The 18,510-nt window shown below is 37.7% G+C and overlaps 3 protein-coding genes and 1 pseudogene across 3 annotated transcripts; 1 reads left to right on the top strand and 3 right to left on the bottom strand.

Moving 5' to 3' along the window:
• Positions 1-2,271: 2,271 nt before the first annotated feature.
• Positions 2,272-4,728, bottom strand: LOC137720357 (beta-carotene hydroxylase 2, chloroplastic). The gene is made up of 7 exons (XM_068459417.1): positions 4,214-4,728; positions 4,037-4,096; positions 3,712-3,783; positions 3,405-3,539; positions 3,152-3,277; positions 2,718-2,774; positions 2,272-2,542 (listed from the first exon to the last, which is right to left on the bottom strand). The coding sequence occupies exons 1-7, from the start codon at positions 4,610-4,612 to the stop codon at positions 2,465-2,467; spliced, it is 927 nt and encodes a 308-aa protein (XP_068315518.1). The 5' UTR covers positions 4,613-4,728; the 3' UTR covers positions 2,272-2,464.
• Positions 4,729-7,715: 2,987 nt separating this feature from the next.
• On the top strand, positions 7,716-10,842 carry LOC137721236 (probable polygalacturonase). Its single transcript, XM_068460336.1, has 5 exons — positions 7,716-7,813; positions 8,267-8,590; positions 8,799-9,094; positions 9,708-9,778; positions 10,016-10,842. Exons 1-5 carry the CDS (start codon positions 7,793-7,795, stop codon positions 10,717-10,719), a joined length of 1,416 nt encoding a protein of 471 aa, XP_068316437.1. The 5' UTR covers positions 7,716-7,792; the 3' UTR covers positions 10,720-10,842.
• Positions 10,843-11,197: 355 nt separating this feature from the next.
• LOC137721086 (probable serine/threonine-protein kinase At1g01540) lies at positions 11,198-12,720 on the bottom strand (annotated as a pseudogene).
• A 1,417-nt stretch (positions 12,721-14,137) lies between these two features.
• On the bottom strand, positions 14,138-16,965 carry LOC137720571 (glutaminyl-peptide cyclotransferase). The gene is made up of 11 exons (XM_068459654.1): positions 16,604-16,965; positions 16,453-16,509; positions 16,325-16,360; positions 16,067-16,131; positions 15,839-15,902; positions 15,480-15,597; positions 15,236-15,333; positions 14,952-15,022; positions 14,795-14,822; positions 14,513-14,567; positions 14,138-14,398 (listed from the first exon to the last, which is right to left on the bottom strand). Exons 1-11 carry the CDS (start codon positions 16,877-16,879, stop codon positions 14,286-14,288), a joined length of 981 nt encoding a protein of 326 aa, XP_068315755.1. The 5' UTR covers positions 16,880-16,965; the 3' UTR covers positions 14,138-14,285.
• Positions 16,966-18,510: the final 1,545 nt, after the last annotated feature.

The following is an 18,510-nucleotide window of genomic DNA, read 5'->3' as shown; positions in this document are numbered from 1 at the left end:
TGTTATTTATCTATGGGACCCTTTATCTATTTATGGCGGACGATATTGCTTACTCGACCAGTGAAGATTGTATTTCGGCACCAAATTGGTCTCAAGATCATTTGAACTTTAAGAAATATATATGTGCAGGTTTTTCGATGATCATTTGAATGTTTGGTATGAGTTTTTTTACAATGAATAAACTGAAGAAAAAAACTACGCACTTCTTATTCTATTTCTATTAAAAAAAGCATAAAAATTTAACAATAAGACTAACCAATGTTCGAATACTGAATCCGTCACCAAATTCAACTAGATCAAGTTGAGAGGAATGGTTCAATCCAGGGCACAATGTGATTAAAGAAAAATACTATGAACGCGACCTTATCAAATTTTTTATCTGAGATTATATTGTGGTGGAGTATTGTATACAAACTTTTGACGCGTAGGACTGCGAGGCAAATTTTCGAACTACCAAACACAAGCTCCTCGATCCTTCGTCTTCGATCAACATAAACTAAACCTAAATCTTGACTTTTTCGGTTGTCAATCTAGTTACTTAACGGATAAATAGGTTTAGAGGAAAACAAAGTGCCCTCCAACTAAAATAAATATAATGGCTTCGAAGAAAAAGTAACCAATCAACCCCTCATTTGTAAAAATGTAATCACTTACGTTTACTGTAGAGCGACATCATAGTAAATGACGAAATGTTTTGAAAAATTCAAAATAAACGTAGATTCGAAATTTTTTTTTTCTTATAAGTTGTATATGAAAACAAAGTGCCCTCCAACTAAAATAAATATAATGGATTCGAAGAAAAAGTAACCAATCAACCCCTCATTTGTAAAAATGTAATCACTTACGTTTACTGTGGAGCGACAACATAGTAAATGACGAAATGCTTTGAAAAATTAGAAATAAACGTAGATTCGAAATTTTTTTTTTCTTATAAGTTGTATATGGACGTGTTATCGTCAACCAATATGTGAACGTTCATTGTTGTACAGTTAAGCTCCTCCCATCATGTTTCATGCATAAAATGTATAAATTAAATTTAAAAGAGTCCTACCAAACATTCTCTCTTAATTGCCCTTACAAATGTAAGTTTTATCAAGTCTTCCCTAATATTGGTCCTCCTCAGGCTTCATCGTGTTCCATGCGCCGTCAAAAGTAACATTTTAAAATAAAGTCGGTGAAAGTGATAGCATTAGGCCATGGGTGCTATAATCCATGAACAAACTTTTATCTTTTGATCTAATGAAAAATGATCGTTACCATCCTCACTACTCATTTAATTTGGGTAACAATCCTCTTAAGATATATGTCCTCCGGACCTGCCGACCAAGTTATCTTGACCGTCATATTCAAATCTTGCAGTTGGAGATCTTTCTTTCATTTCCTCTTTCTTTCCCTTCCTCTTCTTAAGTGTTGATTTCCCCTTCTCTTCCTCTTCGACAGAGATGAACCTTTGGGTCATACATATTGGGAATTCATCGACTTCTCTGACGCTGATTCTGAGAAAAACCCAGTGATTCTGAACAAACGGATAAAAATGGGCATGTTGAACTGTCATCATCGGTGGTAGGGAGAGAAAGACAGGCATGTTGGTCGCAACAGCGAGGGTTAGGCCATCTCCAACCGAAGGAGGACCAAAGGGTCATGTTTAGCCCTATAGTCTTGCAAGAAATTATATTTTAATGAATAATGTCAATCATATTTTATAGCATCTCTAATTGAGGGGGTCAAAAGGGTCATAGGTCAAACATAACCTTTTGACAAAAAACCTCATCTCCAACCGAAGAGGCCAAAAGATTATAGGCCAAACATAACCCTCTCAATAATTTATTATTTTAATTGAATTAATATGGTTAATTAAATTAAACTACCATATTAAAATAAAATTTTCGAATATATTTTAAGTGCCACTTGCCACAATAACAAAGAAAGCATGGTATTGTTGCACTTGCCACAAAGTCAAGCTCGACATTGTGACGCTGGAAGGCTGGCTGCAAATGGCTAGCTTGTTGGCCTGATTTGGGGGTTTTGGCCTAGTAGGACCCACAAACCATTCGGCCTAACCCTCAATTGGAGACAGTTTTCGTGTCATTCCAAGCTATTTTTAGCCCATAACCCTTTGGCCGAGTAGATGACCTTACAAGGTTTGCGCTGATTGCGAGTGGAAAGATCCTTACCCGAGAATCCGGCGTTAATTGGTCGTAAGAGGATCCTTTCCAACTCAATTTAGGTTTTAAGGTTTAAATTTAATGACAAAATGGTGATCGCTCGTCATGCTATGTAAGTGGAACAAAATATAAATCCCCATACAAAATACCTCCTCTTTCTTCATTGCAAAGACTCTGGCTGCCCAGAAAATTGGCAAAAACATGCATACACATGCATGTAACACAAAATTGATCACAAAAAACCCCATTTAATTTAATTTATCTCTATCACTTTTTCTACACTGAAAATTTTGATCTAGTTACAAGCCCTTGTATGCTTTGATTCTTCTATTGATCTCCTTGTCCAACTCTTCTAGTCCTCCCACTTCTTCGAGTTCCTGCGACCGCAAATCACACGATATGTAAAAAGCAGACTTGAAATTAGCCAAGTTAGATAAATCATTTTGTTTCTTCCTCTGCACTCAAGTTCGAGATTAAAATTTCGCTTGCTTGAAAAAAAAAAATCCCACAATTAAAACAACATTTTCAAGGCAGAAAAAATTGATGACTAACCTTAGGTCCAAGAAACAACCCATATGGGACACCGTCGAATTTCTCTGAGTGGTGGAGCTGAGGCCAAAACATCCAAATCAAAACCAAATCTTTGACGGTTAGATTCAGTTGAACAGAAATTCATACTTAAATGCCTAATCTTGTTTCTAATCAATAATTATGGAGCTAATTAATATGATAAGTATTATATTATAGTGTCTGTTTGTTTGGTAATGGAATGAGATCCTCTCCGGATTTTATTGTCGGATTCCAAAGACCAGGCAATCCAGACTACTTAAATTGAATCCGATGGTACTCATTAACTCATTTAGTCATTCCGCTGATTCACCTAACACAAATCAACAGTTCTAATCTCTTTTTAACACAAACCAAAGGTTCAAATTTCGTCATTCTTAAGCTCCGGAGAAGATTCAAATTATGTGGTGATAGTTTACCTGATGAGCTGCAGCAACCTTTCTCAAATACGGCACGTTGGCTATGGGCCCCACTGGGAATCTTTTATGCACAAGACCATCGTGGACAAACATATACGCCATGCCAAACACCGTAATTCCAAGGCCCTATTATTCCAAGTCAATATATCAACAACAAAAATTAGATAAATTAATTAATTAATTATGATTAAAGTCGTTAATTAAACAGTAAACACAGATGTTCATAAACATACTGAAAGTGAAAGGGACTTACAGCACCAAAACAAAGACCAGGAACAAGGCCTTTGTGGAAGAAACCGTAATTAAGGAGGGCGATTGCCGGAACCGCGTTGATTATCGCAAACACATCGTTGAGCTCGAACGGACCTTCTCTAGGCCGGTGGTGCGACTGCAATTAACGTTCATCCCGCGAGTTAAATTAGTTTAAAGTAGAATATCGCTCGTATTAAGTAAAAATCCAATCTTGGCATGTTCCTCTCATTAATTGCTGGGTTTCTAACGAATGAAAAGCAGCAAAAAATCAAAACTCAAGATTTTATTGGCATCGAAGAGAGAACAACCTCGTGCATATGCCATAAGGAAGCGTGCCAGAGAGCTTTATGTGCCCATCTTGCCCAAAACTCCATTCCCACCTACAAACATAAAAAAAAACCCAATTCCTCTTTCATACACAATTTGGGACTTGCTTTTGTACGAAGCACTTGTGCTTTTTGATTAAAAGTACTTTTGATGCAAGTGATTTCCATCGGAAATCTAAATGCTTTCACATGTGAAGCTTTTGATTGTCAGAAAACGCTTTCGATTCTAACAGAAGCAGTCCCGAACAAGCACAAAAATAGTATGGAATATTGCTTTTGCTAAAAAAGAAGTGGTGAGTGAACTTACAGCAGCACCAACAGATAGAGCAAATGTACCCAGCATTTCAGACATAGGCACATTCCCACCCTACAAACAAAAACACCCAACTCAAAAGTTCAATCAAATAAATAATAATAATAATAATCTGTGATTTTTTTGTGGGTTTTTGAGAGCTGAGAAAAGCTTGGAAATATAAAAATTTACCTCCATTTGCCAGTAAAATCTGTAGTAAACGGCCATGACAGCCATGGAAGTAATCCCAAAGCTGGACATCACGGCAGCGACAAGGTAAGTGAACCTCTCCGATTTCTTCCTCGACAGCCTCTCCGCCACGCGAACCGATGGAATTATGATTGGGATCTGAGAATCATCGGCTTCCGGGGCTTTTCCGGCGGAATTGTCGAGGTGGGTTATCTGTTTTTGGTCCTCCATCACTACATAGACGGTGAAACAGAGTTTCCGGCGAGTCCTGTGGAGTGCTGACTTCTGGTGGCGGAGATTTGGGAAGAAGACGGTGGCGGGGTTGGGTTTTGGGAGGAGGTGGGAGGACTGGATTAGGCGGAAGGGGGTGGGAGTTGTGGCGGCGAAGAGTCCGACCGCCATGGAAGTATACTTGTTGGTGAGGTTGAAAGTTCAGATAGAGAAAGAGGTTGAGTTGAAGGTGGGTGGAGTTGGAGTGAACAAAGACCACACCTTTCTGTCCCTCAAAATCTCATGAGAGGCAGACCAAAACTCCTTTAATACTACTCGGATGGACAAACGCACAAAAACTTAAAAAATTAATGCCATTGATTTGTCAACAAAATTACAGCAAAGCCATTCATACAATCCGGACCCTCCTCTCCTCTTATTTAAAGGAAAGGGATCCTCCCACATATCTCTTCTATCAAGTCTTCTCTATCAAACAATTCGAATCTTTAAAATTTAATTTAATGACTAAAATTATTATAACTTTTAAAGTGAATCTTTATTTATAACCGTTGGATCAAATTTCAAGAATCCAGATTAGTTGATGACGAGAACTTGATGGAAGGGATACGAAAATGATCCCTTTTCTTATTTAAATATTTCGTTAGATGGCTTTTGAGGTAAACTAGTCTAGCAAATTGTCACAACTTTTCAAATCGATTCCTCAGATTTAGAATTCATAATAATGGTTATTATCCATCGTCAATTATTTTAGTCATTTTATGAAAAACCTTCGTTAAACTGAAGAAATTATCGGTTCAAGGTTGACAAAATGCTCTCAATTTAATGGAGATTTCTCATAGAAGAATTGAAATGATTGACAATCATAGAAGAATTGAAATGAACAATCTCATGAACTATTTCAATCGATTTTAAATTTCAGAGACTAAAATGAGGAGTTATACTAATCTCATAGATCATTTTAAATATAAAAAAAACCTTTGTTAGATATTGATAGAAAACGGCACAATACAAGATCATTTGAGAAGTGCATTTTGATAACTGAAAAATCTTTTAGAGAAAATATTTTTAAATTCTAAAAACACGTAAAATGTTTTCTTAATAAAATACCAATTATGTGCTTCGTAAAAAAAATTACTTCTCAGTATCTTTTTAAGATTAACTTTCAGTTTTACTAAAAATTAATTTTAAAAACGTTTTCAATTATTTAAAATTACTTTTTAAACGAGCCTATATTAATTAACCCATAAAAAACAATACGTGACAATAATTTCATCGGAAGGATTGCGAAGGAGACGACAGCGAATCACAACATGTTGCAACAAACGACACCTGGACTTGGCTTTTTTCGGGTACCAGTTTACTAGCTGTCATATATCGCCACGTAGCAGTTTACGTATTCACTCACTAACGAGTCCAAAACTTTTCGGGATGTTTAATTGGCGGGAACGGCTCCACATGTAGGTAGGTGTCGTGGCAAATTCTTGATCCCGAAGACCAACCTAGGATCCTCTTCGGATCCGAGAATTATAAAGATTCATGAATCGTGTTTGTTTATTGTATATTGTGCAATCAGTTTTTGTTAATTATTATTTATATTTATTTTTAAATAAAAATATTTAAAATGATTTCTGATCATATGATGTACGATAAACGGATACGATTCACGAATCTCCGAAATCCTTACAAAAAGGATTCAACGAGAATCCAAACTCCAGAAGACCGAAACGTAGTACAATCTGTGGGTCATTCCGGTTTGAACCGGGGTTTAGTAATGGACAGTTAATAATGGTAGTCAACGGTCTTTAATTTGTTTTGTCCATAATGTTACGAGGAAACAAATAAAAGTGCATGATATTTTTGGTTGAAAAAGAAACTTTGTTTATGAAGCCCTAACCAAAGAATTAATCCCAACGAGTTGAGCCCAAAAAGCCCAAAGAGAATTGGCTTTCAAGTATTTCAGTTGGTAAACAGTGATATTCACCCTCTCGTTTTTTATTATGCATATTTTTACTTGTTTTTGTTCATTAATTATTAATGATTTGTTTAATTCAAGAGAATTATTATTAGCACTCCAAAAATCTCATTCTACACTCCAAACTTTCTATATTAAGAAATAAAAATACACTTGTAAGGAGTGTAGAATAAGATTTTTTGAATGCCAATAACACTTCCCTAATTCAATGGTGGAAAAGAATTCATAAGGAAAAAAGGAGAATGCGAAGATGTGGGTTCTTGTCTTGACGCTTGAACTCGCACTGAAAACGAAAGGGGAACAAACAGAGATAGATCCACCTTAGGGCAAGGTGTGTCAGCTAACCCAACTCAGCTTAGAAAATCCTTCATGGAAGAGTTGGGTCTTGCTCTTTGAAAATATAAGATGTCCTTGAAAGTTGTCGTCTAGATGCTCGACGAATTGACTCTATGAACACGGGGTAGGATAGCTGCTAACCTCATGCCTTTGTATGCGTTTCTACGGGCAAATGTCAATACGCTCACTAGGCATATGTTATCGTTGTCGTTTGTCGACATGCTCACTCAAAAACTATTGACATAAGTCGACATATTCACTTGAAAGTTATTAGCATCTGTTGACAAGCATGCAATATAACTTTGCAAATGCTATCAGGCCCACAAAAACTCAATGATATACCGATTTACATGCCACACCGTCCAGATAATATTTCTTGGATACGTTACTAGGTGCAAGGGGATGCCCAACTTGTGGCTGCCCGCTTCTTTGAAGTACGACGCCAAACCGTCTCACGGATCGAACACCCGTCGTGTGCATGTGCTTGGTTGCTTTGCTTTGTGCGGTAAGTTTTGTATGTCAATTGGATTTGTCTTCCTAACAGATTAGGAATTAGACCCATACTCATAAGGAAAGCTGAACTTTCCTTGCACGTAATGGTTTAATTTGTTTACATAATTGGAGGTAATTACCTCTAATTCCAGGTGGTAATTAATTCGTATCAGCTCTTTATTCTTTATTAGCCTCTTGCTACATGCTTACATGTCTAGCAATTGGCTCTTTTTTATTATTTTTCTCCTTTTTTAACTTATTTTAGATGTTAATTTTTTATTAAACTAAATTTTGAAAAATAATGAACGTAACCATCCATAGTCTTATTATGTAGGTTTTTTTGTGATTTTTTATTTTTATTTTTAAAATCTTAATAAAAGAAGGGTGAGTTGGATATTATGAAAGTTTCACCATTTTTTCCTTCTCCTTTTATATATAGAGGTTTAGATATCCTACCATGTACAGGAGTCCACTGCACCCCTATAAATAAACTTCCCTATCCTCCTTCCTAAGCTCTCCAACATTATTCTACAATTCCTCAATCTTCGACAATGGTGTCCTCAAAATTTCATGTAAGTTCTCTTCTTTTCCACAAATTATTTCAATTCTTTTTTGTTGGTGTATTAATTTGCTTGTTTTCTGGGGTTAAAACTTCAATTTTTAGTGGTGTCATTTTCATTTGTCAAATTTGAAAGTGACGTCTCAGTGTTTCAACACCGATATTGCTCCCAATCTATCCATTTGTTGGCCCAACCTGAACTATTCTAAAAAACTAATGTGTAATTAGGAATGAAACCATGTATGATATATTGTAATTTGTTTTTATCAATTTTTCCAATAGGGAATTTTCAAAATTTTTTGAAATCATTCCGATTTTTTAAGTTCAATATTATATTTTAGTCTAATCTAAATTACTGAGATGAGGACGCTCTTGCCACCGGTCTAGTTTGTTACATACTTTGTTTAGAAGGCTAATTTTGCTACATATTTTATTGACAAATTTATGTTGTTTTTAACAATTACAGGTTGCTTCTGCGATAATTGTTGTGTTGGGATTACTCATCCTAACAGCGGCAGAATGTCGAAAACCGATTTCGAACACGGTCAAGTACTCAGCCATTAACTGTAGAAAGCACAGTGCTCTTTTGACTGACTTTGGAGCCGTTGGCGACGGAGAAACTTCCAACACAAAGGCCTTCAAGGCGGCCGTTGGTCATCTAAGCCAGTTGGCATATGACGGCGGAGCGCAGCTTATTGTGCCACCGGGGAGGTGGCTTACCGGGAGCTTCAACCTTACCAGCCACTTCACTCTCTTCCTCCATAAGGATGCCGTTATTCTTGCAACTCAGGTTTGAATGTCTTGTCTTTGTTTTGTATGATATTTCTCCAGTTGTTTTTCTTTCGGTATACATATTTTGGGTTTGTTTGACATAAGTAAGGTTCTAAACGGCGCTAGTCGGAAGGCAGATAGAGTTTTGCACCTAGGTTTTAAAAAGAGTTTCACGCTAATCGCGTGACCGGTAGATATTGATTATATATTTCTCATATTAAACACAGGATGAGTCAGAGTGGCCTCATCTTCCGGCACTGCCTTCATACGGGAAAGGCAGAGATGGCCCCGGTGAAAGGTTTAGCAGTCTCATCTTCGGAACAAACCTCACCGACGTCGTAATTACCGGTCACAACGGCACCATCGACGGCCAAGGCGCTTCCTGGTGGGCAAAGTTCAAACGAGGTCTTTTGAACAGCACCCGACCATACGTGATCGAGCTCATGTACTCTGATCAGATCCAAATTTCTAATCTCACTTTGGTCAACTCTCCTTCGTGGTTTGTCCATCCCATATACAGCAGGTAATTTGACCCTTTTTTTTTTTTTTTTTTTTTTAAACTAACGCACGACAGCCGCATCAACATGTGGTAGTGTTACGTCACAATGATGGAAGCTCTCAAAAATTTCTCGCACTACACACACACATATATATATATATATATATATATATATATATATATATATATATTGTATGTGGATCCATGGCATTATTGTTTTGACACAAGTTTTTGTGAGGTTCACTTTGTAATGTATTTCAACAATCTGAATCATCTTCTATCAAAGATTATATCTACCGTCTACCTAAAATCACTGAAATCTAAAAATATGTCACCGATGTATTAAGGTTTAAGAGTTTCTTTGTAGAATTGTATGCGTCCACTTCTTTTTGCTAGACATGAATGTTTTAATCATTTAGATTTGTCTAATTTTGTGCATAGATGATTTATGAATTATGTTTAAAAGAGAGACATGGTTCGGATGGTTAAAATATATTACAGAGTAGACTCTCAAAAATTTGTGTCAAAAGTTGTATGAAAAAAGTGATGTCACATACCTGTTCTCATTAGGTATATTTATCAGTTTTACCAAGGAGTATTTGGTTAAGACTCCCTTAATCTTGTTCTAATTTTGCAGCAATATAACAATCCAAGGGCTCACAATCCTTGCACCAATTGAGGTTCCCAACACCGATGGGATTAATCCAGGTTTGTTATTTTTGCTGCCAGTTAATTTGTTCTTGTTGTTGCTCATTAGTGCTTAATTGGGAAATGAACATGATTAAAGGGTGACCCCAAGCCAATAAGGCACATTGTTTTGCAAGGGTTGGGAGAAACGTTTATCGTACGCAGTTTTATCTTGGTTTGCAAAGAAACTGTTTCCACAACTTGAACCCATGAGCTTTCGGTTAATTAAGTATAAATCTCTATATATGCTTCCTTCAGATTCTTGTTCACAAATTATAATTGAAGACTGCTACATAGTCTCTGGAGATGACTGCATTGCAGTAAAGAGTGGATTTGATGAATACGGAATCAAAGTCGGAATCCCAACGGAGCACCTTGTGATCAGAAGGCTCACTTGCATTTCACCTTCCAGTGCCACCATTGCCCTCGGCAGTGAAATGTCCGGTGGAATCCGCGACGTTAGAGGTGAGGACATCACGGCCATTGATACTGAATCAAGTGTGAGGATCAAAACTGCCGTCGGAAGGGGAGGTTATGTCAAAGACATTTATGTGAGAAGAATGACCTTGAAGACAATGAAGTATGTTTTTTGGATGACCGGCTCTTATGGATCGCACCCTGACCCCGGCTTTGATCCAAAAGCGTTGCCTGAGATTACAAACATCAACTACAAGCAGGTTGTGGCAGAAAATGTTACTATTTCCGCAAGGCTGGACGGAATCCATGATGATCCTTTCAAGGGAATTTGTATTTCGAACGTGACCATCACACTGGCTGAGAAGGCGAAGAAATTGCAATGGAACTGCACTGATGTCGAGGGAATCACAAGCAATGTGACCCCAAAGGCGTGTGATTTGTTGCCCGAGCAGAAAGAAGCGGTTGATTGTGCTTTCCCTGAGGATAGGCTCGCGATCGAGGATGTTGAGTTGGTGACTTGCTCTGCAAGCACCCCCTTCTTCTGAGTGTGTTAGATAGGAATTGTTATATGTTTAAGAACATTGCAGTATGAATTTTAATAAATGTAAAAAAAATTTCGTTATTTCTATTTCCGTAGGCTATGTATGCTCCATCGTTTCACTAATTAATTACCGCAAGCAGTCTTAATTGGTGGAAAACTAAGTAAATTAACAATCTCAACTGCATAAAATAAATGTACAAGAAATCTTCGTTCTATGATGATTTTCGATTATTCCATTTACCTTATGGATGAACGTACCTGATCGATGAATGTTATGTATGGTGAGGAATCTCATGAGATTTTCAGGATTATTCGTTTAACTTCAACGGATTTTCTTGTGCCGGTTTTGCAGATGCTTTGTTCTTGCAGAAGCTTTCTTCTCGGCAAATAGAACGAGAAGAAGTTTGTCTCTTAAGCCATTGGTCCTTTTCGTTGCAGAGAAAGAAAAAATAAACACATTATATTCAGAAGTTAGGCAGAAATTAAATTCCGAATCTACGAATTTGGGCTAATTGAAGGGAAATACCTGTTCTTGAATCGCAGAGCATCAAGTCACGCAGCTCAAGCATGTGAATAACTTCTCCCATTTGAGGCCTATGTTCTGAATCGGGATCAACACAACGAAGAGCAACCAAAAGCACCCTTTTGAGTTCCTTCAAAGATGGCTTCTCCGGCATTTTAGGGTCAACCGCGCAAGCAATTTTCTGTCCCGCAACCATGGACTTTAACCAGTCAACCACATATGGCTGCAAGCGAATAGTCATTATTTAAGTATCACATATTGAACCGAAAAAACAAACCCTTACATGTTTCGAAATTAAGAACTTATACATACTTGGGGTTGACTGCGATCTATAGGGCTCCTCCCCGTTATGATCTCCATGACGAGTACTCCAAAGCTATAAATATCGGACTTCTCAGTGAAATCACCGGTAGAAGCATATTCCGGAGCAATGTAACTGAACTTCCATGCAATTCTAGAACGATAATAAAATCATTGACTGATATTGATAATGTTCCAATAGCGAACATCAGCAGGCATATATGCATACAGATTTTTCCGCGAGCAAAGAAACTAACCCTAATGATTCCATTATAGTGATTCCCCACTCGGGATTGTAGAGCTTAGCTAGGCCAAAATTCGAGACCTTAGGATCCCATTGGTGATCAAGCAGCACATTGCTAGATATTAGGCTTCTGTGTAGGATTTTCGGTTCTATATCCTCGTGCAGGTAGGCCAATCTGCAGAAACACAGTCACTTCAAATTATATAACCACAAATTTGTCTAATCAGATAAAATTAGATACGCAGGATCTCACCCTTTTGCGATTCCTTGGATTATTTTCAACCGAATGCTCCACGTTAGAGGGCTGACTAGTTTCGAGCATTCGTGAAGCCAGTGGTGCAGACTTCTATTATCTACATACTCAAGCACAAGCAACCTGGTATAAGAAAAATCAAATCATTGGCTGCCTTTCGAAAATCTAAAATTGTGCAATGACGAAAAATTTGCATACCTGTAGGCTCTTTCGATGTGGTATCCAAGCAACTTGACAAGATTTTTGTGCCTCACGAACCCAATTGCCTCCATTTGTGCTATGAAGTCCTCGACTTGAAATCTGTTCATTTATGCATAACATTTTAGCATTCACTATAATTGCCGAAAATATATGGATTCGATAGACTTGAGTACCTGTCACTCACTAGCCTTTTCACTGCCACGCGCGTATTATCGAACAGAATGCCATGATAAACAATTCCATAGTCCCCATTGCCAATCAGATTTTGTTTCGAAAATCCATTCGTTGCAACCTCAAGCTCCTTGAGACTAAACTTTTTGCCCCTCCACACATCCTTAACCATTTGTGAATACATAGAAACGGGTCCCAACTCCATCGAACTACTATTTTGGATTCTCCCACTAGCCTGAGGAGATGCCAACTGATCGGAAAACACACGCCCGTGCTGCTGCAGCTTCCCGCTGTTCATCTCAATATCAGACATGTTACGCGAAAGCAGCCTCCGGTCCAGGGATGAATTACAATAACCATCGTGTGTAGTTTTGGAAACAATGGGATTCGGGAGACGGAAGTTGGATTTGGAGGATTTTCGTCGACGGTAATGGATGACGCAGAGCAGAGAGATGATGAGGGTGACAACTGTGAATAGAGCTATGAAGATTACAAGCAAAACCCATGATTTGACACCGAAAAATGAGGTCGGCTTCAAGAGCCTTTTCTTGAGAGACAAGGCACTGGAGGACATGTTCATAGAGAGAGAGAGAGCAAATGGAGATGGAGCTTAGTAAAAAGCAGTAAAGAGGGATTTGACACAGGAAGTTGGGTTCATCCAAATCACTTGGGTAAAATTCAAATATTTTCAGGTACCAACTAACCAGCGGGAGCAGCGAGAAAAATCTGTAAGGATTTGGTGTGGAAGACCAGATTTTCTTCACAACAAATCAACCAATCGTCTTCGGCCACTTCAACGGTGCCCTTTTTTTTTTTTCTTTTTTTTTTTTTGAACAAAACGATATTAGCTACACTTAGTAAGAGGGGTAAGCTTAGCCTCACAATGGACTAGCAATAATGTAGTTCATCAAATTCACCTTTGACGAGAATCGAACCTAAGACCTTTCACTTACAAGTAAAGAGAAATACCACTAGACCGTAGTACTAAGTGACAACAATGCCCATTTCTATTTGGCTTAAATGTCATACTGGTGTTTGTCTTTCATCCCAATTGATCAATTTAGTTCCCATGTTTTTAACTTAGCCAAATCGATCCTCATGTTTGTCTTTGTTAATCAATCTTAAACAATCTATATTAAAGGACCGTTAAAATTGATACATGTGTCTTGCATTTGAGAGGACAAAAATGTAAAGCCATAACCCCATCATTGCAAGGACAAAAATGTAATGCCATGAACCCCATCAACTCCGTCTTGCGTGGTCCTTCAAATCCTTTGTTTATTTTCCAAGAGAATTGTAATCCTAAAAGCTATCGTGCAACTAATTTGCAGTCCAACATATAGATGTCTGCAATACTATAGGCATGAAAATATTTTGAGGCATCGTCGTCGATTATCTGATTTCGCTTGCATTTAATGGATCTACAATCAAATTATATTTTTGTCTCAATTATAATGATCTTTCAACAGATTGACTAACGGTAAACACGAAGAACAATTTAGCCAAATTGAAAACACTGAACCAAATCGATGGTTTTTTTTCTTTTTCTGAATTTCGCTCTTCTCGAAATTTCTCCAAATCAATCTGTATTCCGGCACCACCCACCCCGTTTTAGTTCCATCCGATGAGTCCTTGGACGGACAACCATGTGATCCGGCGTCCAGAACAAAGAACTCCCCTCATTGATAGTTTGATACTTCCCCGCCACACCAATAAATCGACACGGATACTTTTCTTTTTGTCCAAATTTTGCTTCTTTCTCTACTTTCACGTTTATTTGTGACCAAATTCATGATATGATTAAGCGTTTTTACAATCACAAAACTGTTAGAATTAGAATTCCAATACCACAAATTGGACAACAGTAGCCGAGTATCTTCAAAGATTGAATGGCCTCCGCATGCAAAGCCGCTCAATGGCCCCGTCTTTGAACTGTTTCTTCATCGGATGTAGCTTGATCTCGTAAAGCTTTGGCCATAGTTTTCCGGTCACTGCCAACACACGACAAGTATCAATAGAAGTGACCATACAACACAATTCTATCCTACTAAAAGAGTAAATATCAATTCTCCCTAACAATGGCGATCACTTCCAGTTCGACATACCAAATATACGGTTTTTGTCACTGTCCCATGCAATGCCGTTTAGAACATCTATACCCTGTATAAGGATGTCAAATTGCTAATGAGTAAATTATTAGTTTGAGATGTATGGTTTTGAAAAAGAACGAGCTGTGCATATCCAAGCCTCTCCTCGAGAACTATGATGCTGCCTCACTTTCAAGGAAGCCATACAGAACATACGTTGTATACCAATTGACATTTAAAAAAAAAGAAAACCGTGAAAACATAAACGGAGAACTTATTGTTTTTGGTTCAAGGGCTTACATGATTCCCAGAAGCTAGTAAGCCATCCCTGTAAGTGATAATATAACATATAAGCCATTAAATGAGATTCCCAAGAAAAAGGAACAGAACATGATACGTCTCATAATTAGACTACAAACTAATGATTAAATAAAGGAAAATGAATGAACAGAAAAACCTTAATTGTGGAAGGACGATCCATCCAAGCACCCTACCATCTTGATGCGAGATTCTAGCTATGCAATCTGTCTACATACGTGAGATCACAAAACTTTAAGAAGCCAATACAAGGCAGAATAAAGCATTCTAATATGCATTTTTATTTCCATCTGCGCATCAGAACTGATCATTTCTATTGTCCACATGTAGAGAGATACCGCTAACTGCTCTAAGGAAGTCACGTCATGTCATATGCCAATGCTCCATTGACATGGATTTATATGTGCTGATGAAAAGACTGACCTGATATACATTTGCCCAAACTTCGCCGTTTATAAACTCTAACTCGTTGAGGTTGTGCACTTCTTGATCTTTATATTTGACCATATGTCTGTCCGTAACTGCATGAGATATGACACAACTATTATTATAAATAAAAAAACACAATCATCAAGAAAATTGTCCTACCGCTAATTTGGTGGAGATAAAAACATCAGATACGGGCTAACAATGAAACAATTATTTATACAGGAAAAATCAAAGAAACCTTTTAATGTTTGAGGGTCAATCTTGTACAACACTGAACTGCCATCACTTCCAAACAACACTTTTCCATCAGTAGCCAGTCCCCAGCCATCTTTCATCTGATGCGTGAACTTCTCAAACTGCGTCGAGCAAAACGTCAAGCAAGTTATTAAGGATTAAGACCTACATTTCACTGGAATATCAATTCTCAATTGAAGGTCAGAATTACTAGAATTGATTGATGCTGATCAATTTAGCATCCGACAAATTGAATACGTAAGCACTGAACCTAAAACTTCAAATACTGCAGATGCAGAATCGTATAATGAAACTATGCAACGATAAAAGTATTTTCAAAAGGAATAAAGGAAAAGCACAAACTTTGGTTAAATTTTTTCGGTCATATATGAAACCAATTTTCCTCAACCAAGTTACTTGGAATAGCCTACAAAAGAACATATAAATGACTAGATCAGCACTCTTGGACTCCTTGGAGGTCAATCATATCATAAAAATACTTATCGAACGATTAAAACACAATGTCCGCTTTCACTTCACTATTAAATAAATCAACGGAAAAACGCAAGTAACATGATTTTCTTTTCAGACCTTTCACCAAGGAGAGTTAATCCCTCCCCAAAGTAAGAAGGGTCCATCTTCTGAAGTGCTTCAACCTGTATGTATCAAAAACAAAACCAGATTTACACATAAATAATCTCGATTTAAGCAATGTCACAACCAAGCTTCGAATTAAATCGATTTCCCAGCAATTACAGATAACCTGACCAGAAATTTTCATCTGTCACTTCCAACAAAATTTCCTACCCATTTAACTACAAATCAAGAAGATCAATTGAAAGTCTTTACCTTTCCGGTTCGAATTGCAACCTTGCGCACTGATGACTGAAACAATTGAAAGAAAAGATGAATCCAAATCACATAAGCAAAATGCAAGTCAAATTTAACACCATCAACCAAACAGGGAGCAAACTCACCTTCCCGTAAAGCCCAGTCGACTCGAACAAGGTATCATTTCCAGCATAAAGTAGCCCCTGAAGAACAAGCAATCCAACAAAAACCCTAAAATTCCAAAAATTGAAAACCAATTCCAAATCCAAAATCTAAAAATTAAGCATCGACGATTACCTGGGTGAAGGCGTCGGGATCGTGAGGGAACTCATGGACGACCTCGATCGAGTAAATTCCAGGGGAGACGTCGGCGTAGCTGACGGTGGTCCACATGTTCGACGAAATGCCGAGGAGAATAAGAACGCCGAGCATGAGAAAAGCGGCGAGGATCAGAGATGTTTTCCTGTAGTTTGGAAGCGACCGCCGAGAGGCCGCCATGGGCGCGTTACTGTATGGCCTGCGGTCGGACCGCTTATTGTTATTCAGCTTCTTCCTAAGCGAACCGGTGGCCATGAACCGGTGGATCAGAAAGGGGGTTTGAGGTAAAAGGCTGCGCTCGAGTGGTTTGCAGGTGGAAACGGCATGCTTGCGGTAACACGCGCCGAGGTTGGTGTCATTGTCTTGACCGTTGAGCTTACACGCGCCGAAATATTTATTAGGCCAAATTTGTAGACTAATGAGAAAAAAAAAAGTAATGTTAGAGAGACAAAATTTATAGACTAATTTTTCAAATTAAACGACATGAAAGTTGATGATTGGATTATAAGTTAAGTGTTGATAGACGTGCTCATTCTAATTGGTGACACATTATTTAATTTACAAATTTAGTCTCCCTAACATTGTTTTAAAAATCCTCGCCTAGGCTAGACGACTGGCCACCGCTTCAATTAATGTCTAAACGTTTGAAAATTAAGAAAATGCACCTAGACCTATTGAGGCAACCGCCTAGACTTGTTGAGGCGCCCTCACAGACCCGCCTAAGGACCTGCCTAAGTTGCGACCACTTAGACAGAAAACAAATAACTTTCATTTTGCATTTTATTTTTTCAATAAAATTATAAGAGAATTGTTGAATACTTAAATGAACACACATTTTATGTTTGTTCCCCATATTTTCAGTATGTTCCAATACTTCATAATATATATGACATTCTATTTTGTAGTTTATGATGAAATTATATATTTTAAGTATAAACAGACATTTATTTATATGAAATATAATATATTTACTTAAATCCGCCTAGTCCGCCTAAGCGCTTACCTAACTGCATAAGCACTAGGCCCCAGCTCGCCGCCCGATTAGCGTCTAGCGTCTTTTAGAACCTTATTACCCATCGAAAAATAGCTCTCGTGGTAAAAAATTAAGATTAAAACATTCATCAAGTCCATTGAAAATTATGGTCAAAATTAAAATGTTTCGTTCAAATTTTGTTAAATCTCAGTCAATATTATGTCCGTAAGCCTTATGTGTGAGATTAACTTTGTAATTTAAGTATCGTCTTATATCGTGAAAACAGTCGTTTCCTGTTTCTTTATTGTAAATTTTGATTAACTATGAGCTGAGAACAGTTTAATCAAATTATCATCCCCTTTCCCTTCCAATGAAACTCAAAACCTAATGCCCCTTATTTGTTTACATCAACGAGGGTTCAACAATTGAAAAAAAAATCATGAGATGACAAAATTAATCTCATACTTAAGGCTCACATGCATGCTATTAACGAAAATTTTAAATTTTATTAACTAACAGACGTTATCACAAAAGTTTCAATCTTAATTCTCTTCCCATAAGCACTATCTTCTGAAACCCTCTGCCACAACAACCAAATACCCAATTCAACATATCTATTATTTTTGGTAGTTTGGAATACTAATTTTAATGAATGAATAAAATCGGGTTAAGAAGTCGGGTCGAAAATGTCAGGGTTAAGGCCGGCTACAGATTTTACGAGTGGGTAGGCCCGTTTAGCCCTAGGAGGAGCCGGAGAGCCCGCGATGACGTCATATAAAAGCGGTTTTTCTTGGATAGGAACGTTCCTGAGCAGTCTACGAAACATAACGAGGCAGAACATTCTCGATTCACATTCCCCCAAATAAAACCAACCCCAAACGACGCCGTAAAACCATCAAATCCCAACATTCTC

The sequence above is a fragment of the Pyrus communis genome, chromosome 16 (genome assembly GCF_963583255.1).
Source record: "Pyrus communis chromosome 16, drPyrComm1.1, whole genome shotgun sequence".
Classification (NCBI taxonomy): domain Eukaryota; kingdom Viridiplantae; phylum Streptophyta; class Magnoliopsida; order Rosales; family Rosaceae; genus Pyrus; species Pyrus communis.
Note: the sequence above shows the minus strand (reverse complement) of the source record. Positions and strands in the feature narration are given on the sequence as shown.

Excerpts from the sequence above, each read along its gene's own strand:
- LOC137720571 (XM_068459654.1), bottom strand. The coding sequence starts at position 16,879 with ATGGCCACCGGTTCGCTTAGGAAGAAGCTGAATAACAATAAGCGGTCC. Across the intron at positions 15,598-15,838 it reads ACCGAAAAAATTTAACCAAA|TTTGAGAAGTTCACGCATCA; the intron begins GTTTGTGCTTTT and ends TGCTCGACGCAG. Across the intron at positions 14,568-14,794 it reads TACTAGCTTCTGGGAATCAT|GGTATAGATGTTCTAAACGG; the intron begins GTAAGCCCTTGA and ends ATCCTTATACAG.
- LOC137720357 (XM_068459417.1), bottom strand. The coding sequence starts at position 4,612 with ATGGCGGTCGGACTCTTCGCCGCCACAACTCCCACCCCCTTCCGCCTA. Across the intron at positions 2,775-3,151 it reads AGGTTGCTGCAGCTCATCAG|CTCCACCACTCAGAGAAATT; the intron begins GTAAACTATCAC and ends TTTTGGCCTCAG. Across the intron at positions 2,543-2,717 it reads GGTTGTTTCTTGGACCTAAG|GAACTCGAAGAAGTGGGAGG; the intron begins GTTAGTCATCAA and ends TTGCGGTCGCAG.
- LOC137721236 (XM_068460336.1), top strand. The coding sequence starts at position 7,793 with ATGGTGTCCTCAAAATTTCAT. Across the intron at positions 9,095-9,707 it reads GTCCATCCCATATACAGCAG|CAATATAACAATCCAAGGGC; the intron begins GTAATTTGACCC and ends CTAATTTTGCAG. Across the intron at positions 9,779-10,015 it reads CACCGATGGGATTAATCCAG|ATTCTTGTTCACAAATTATA; the intron begins GTTTGTTATTTT and ends TGCTTCCTTCAG.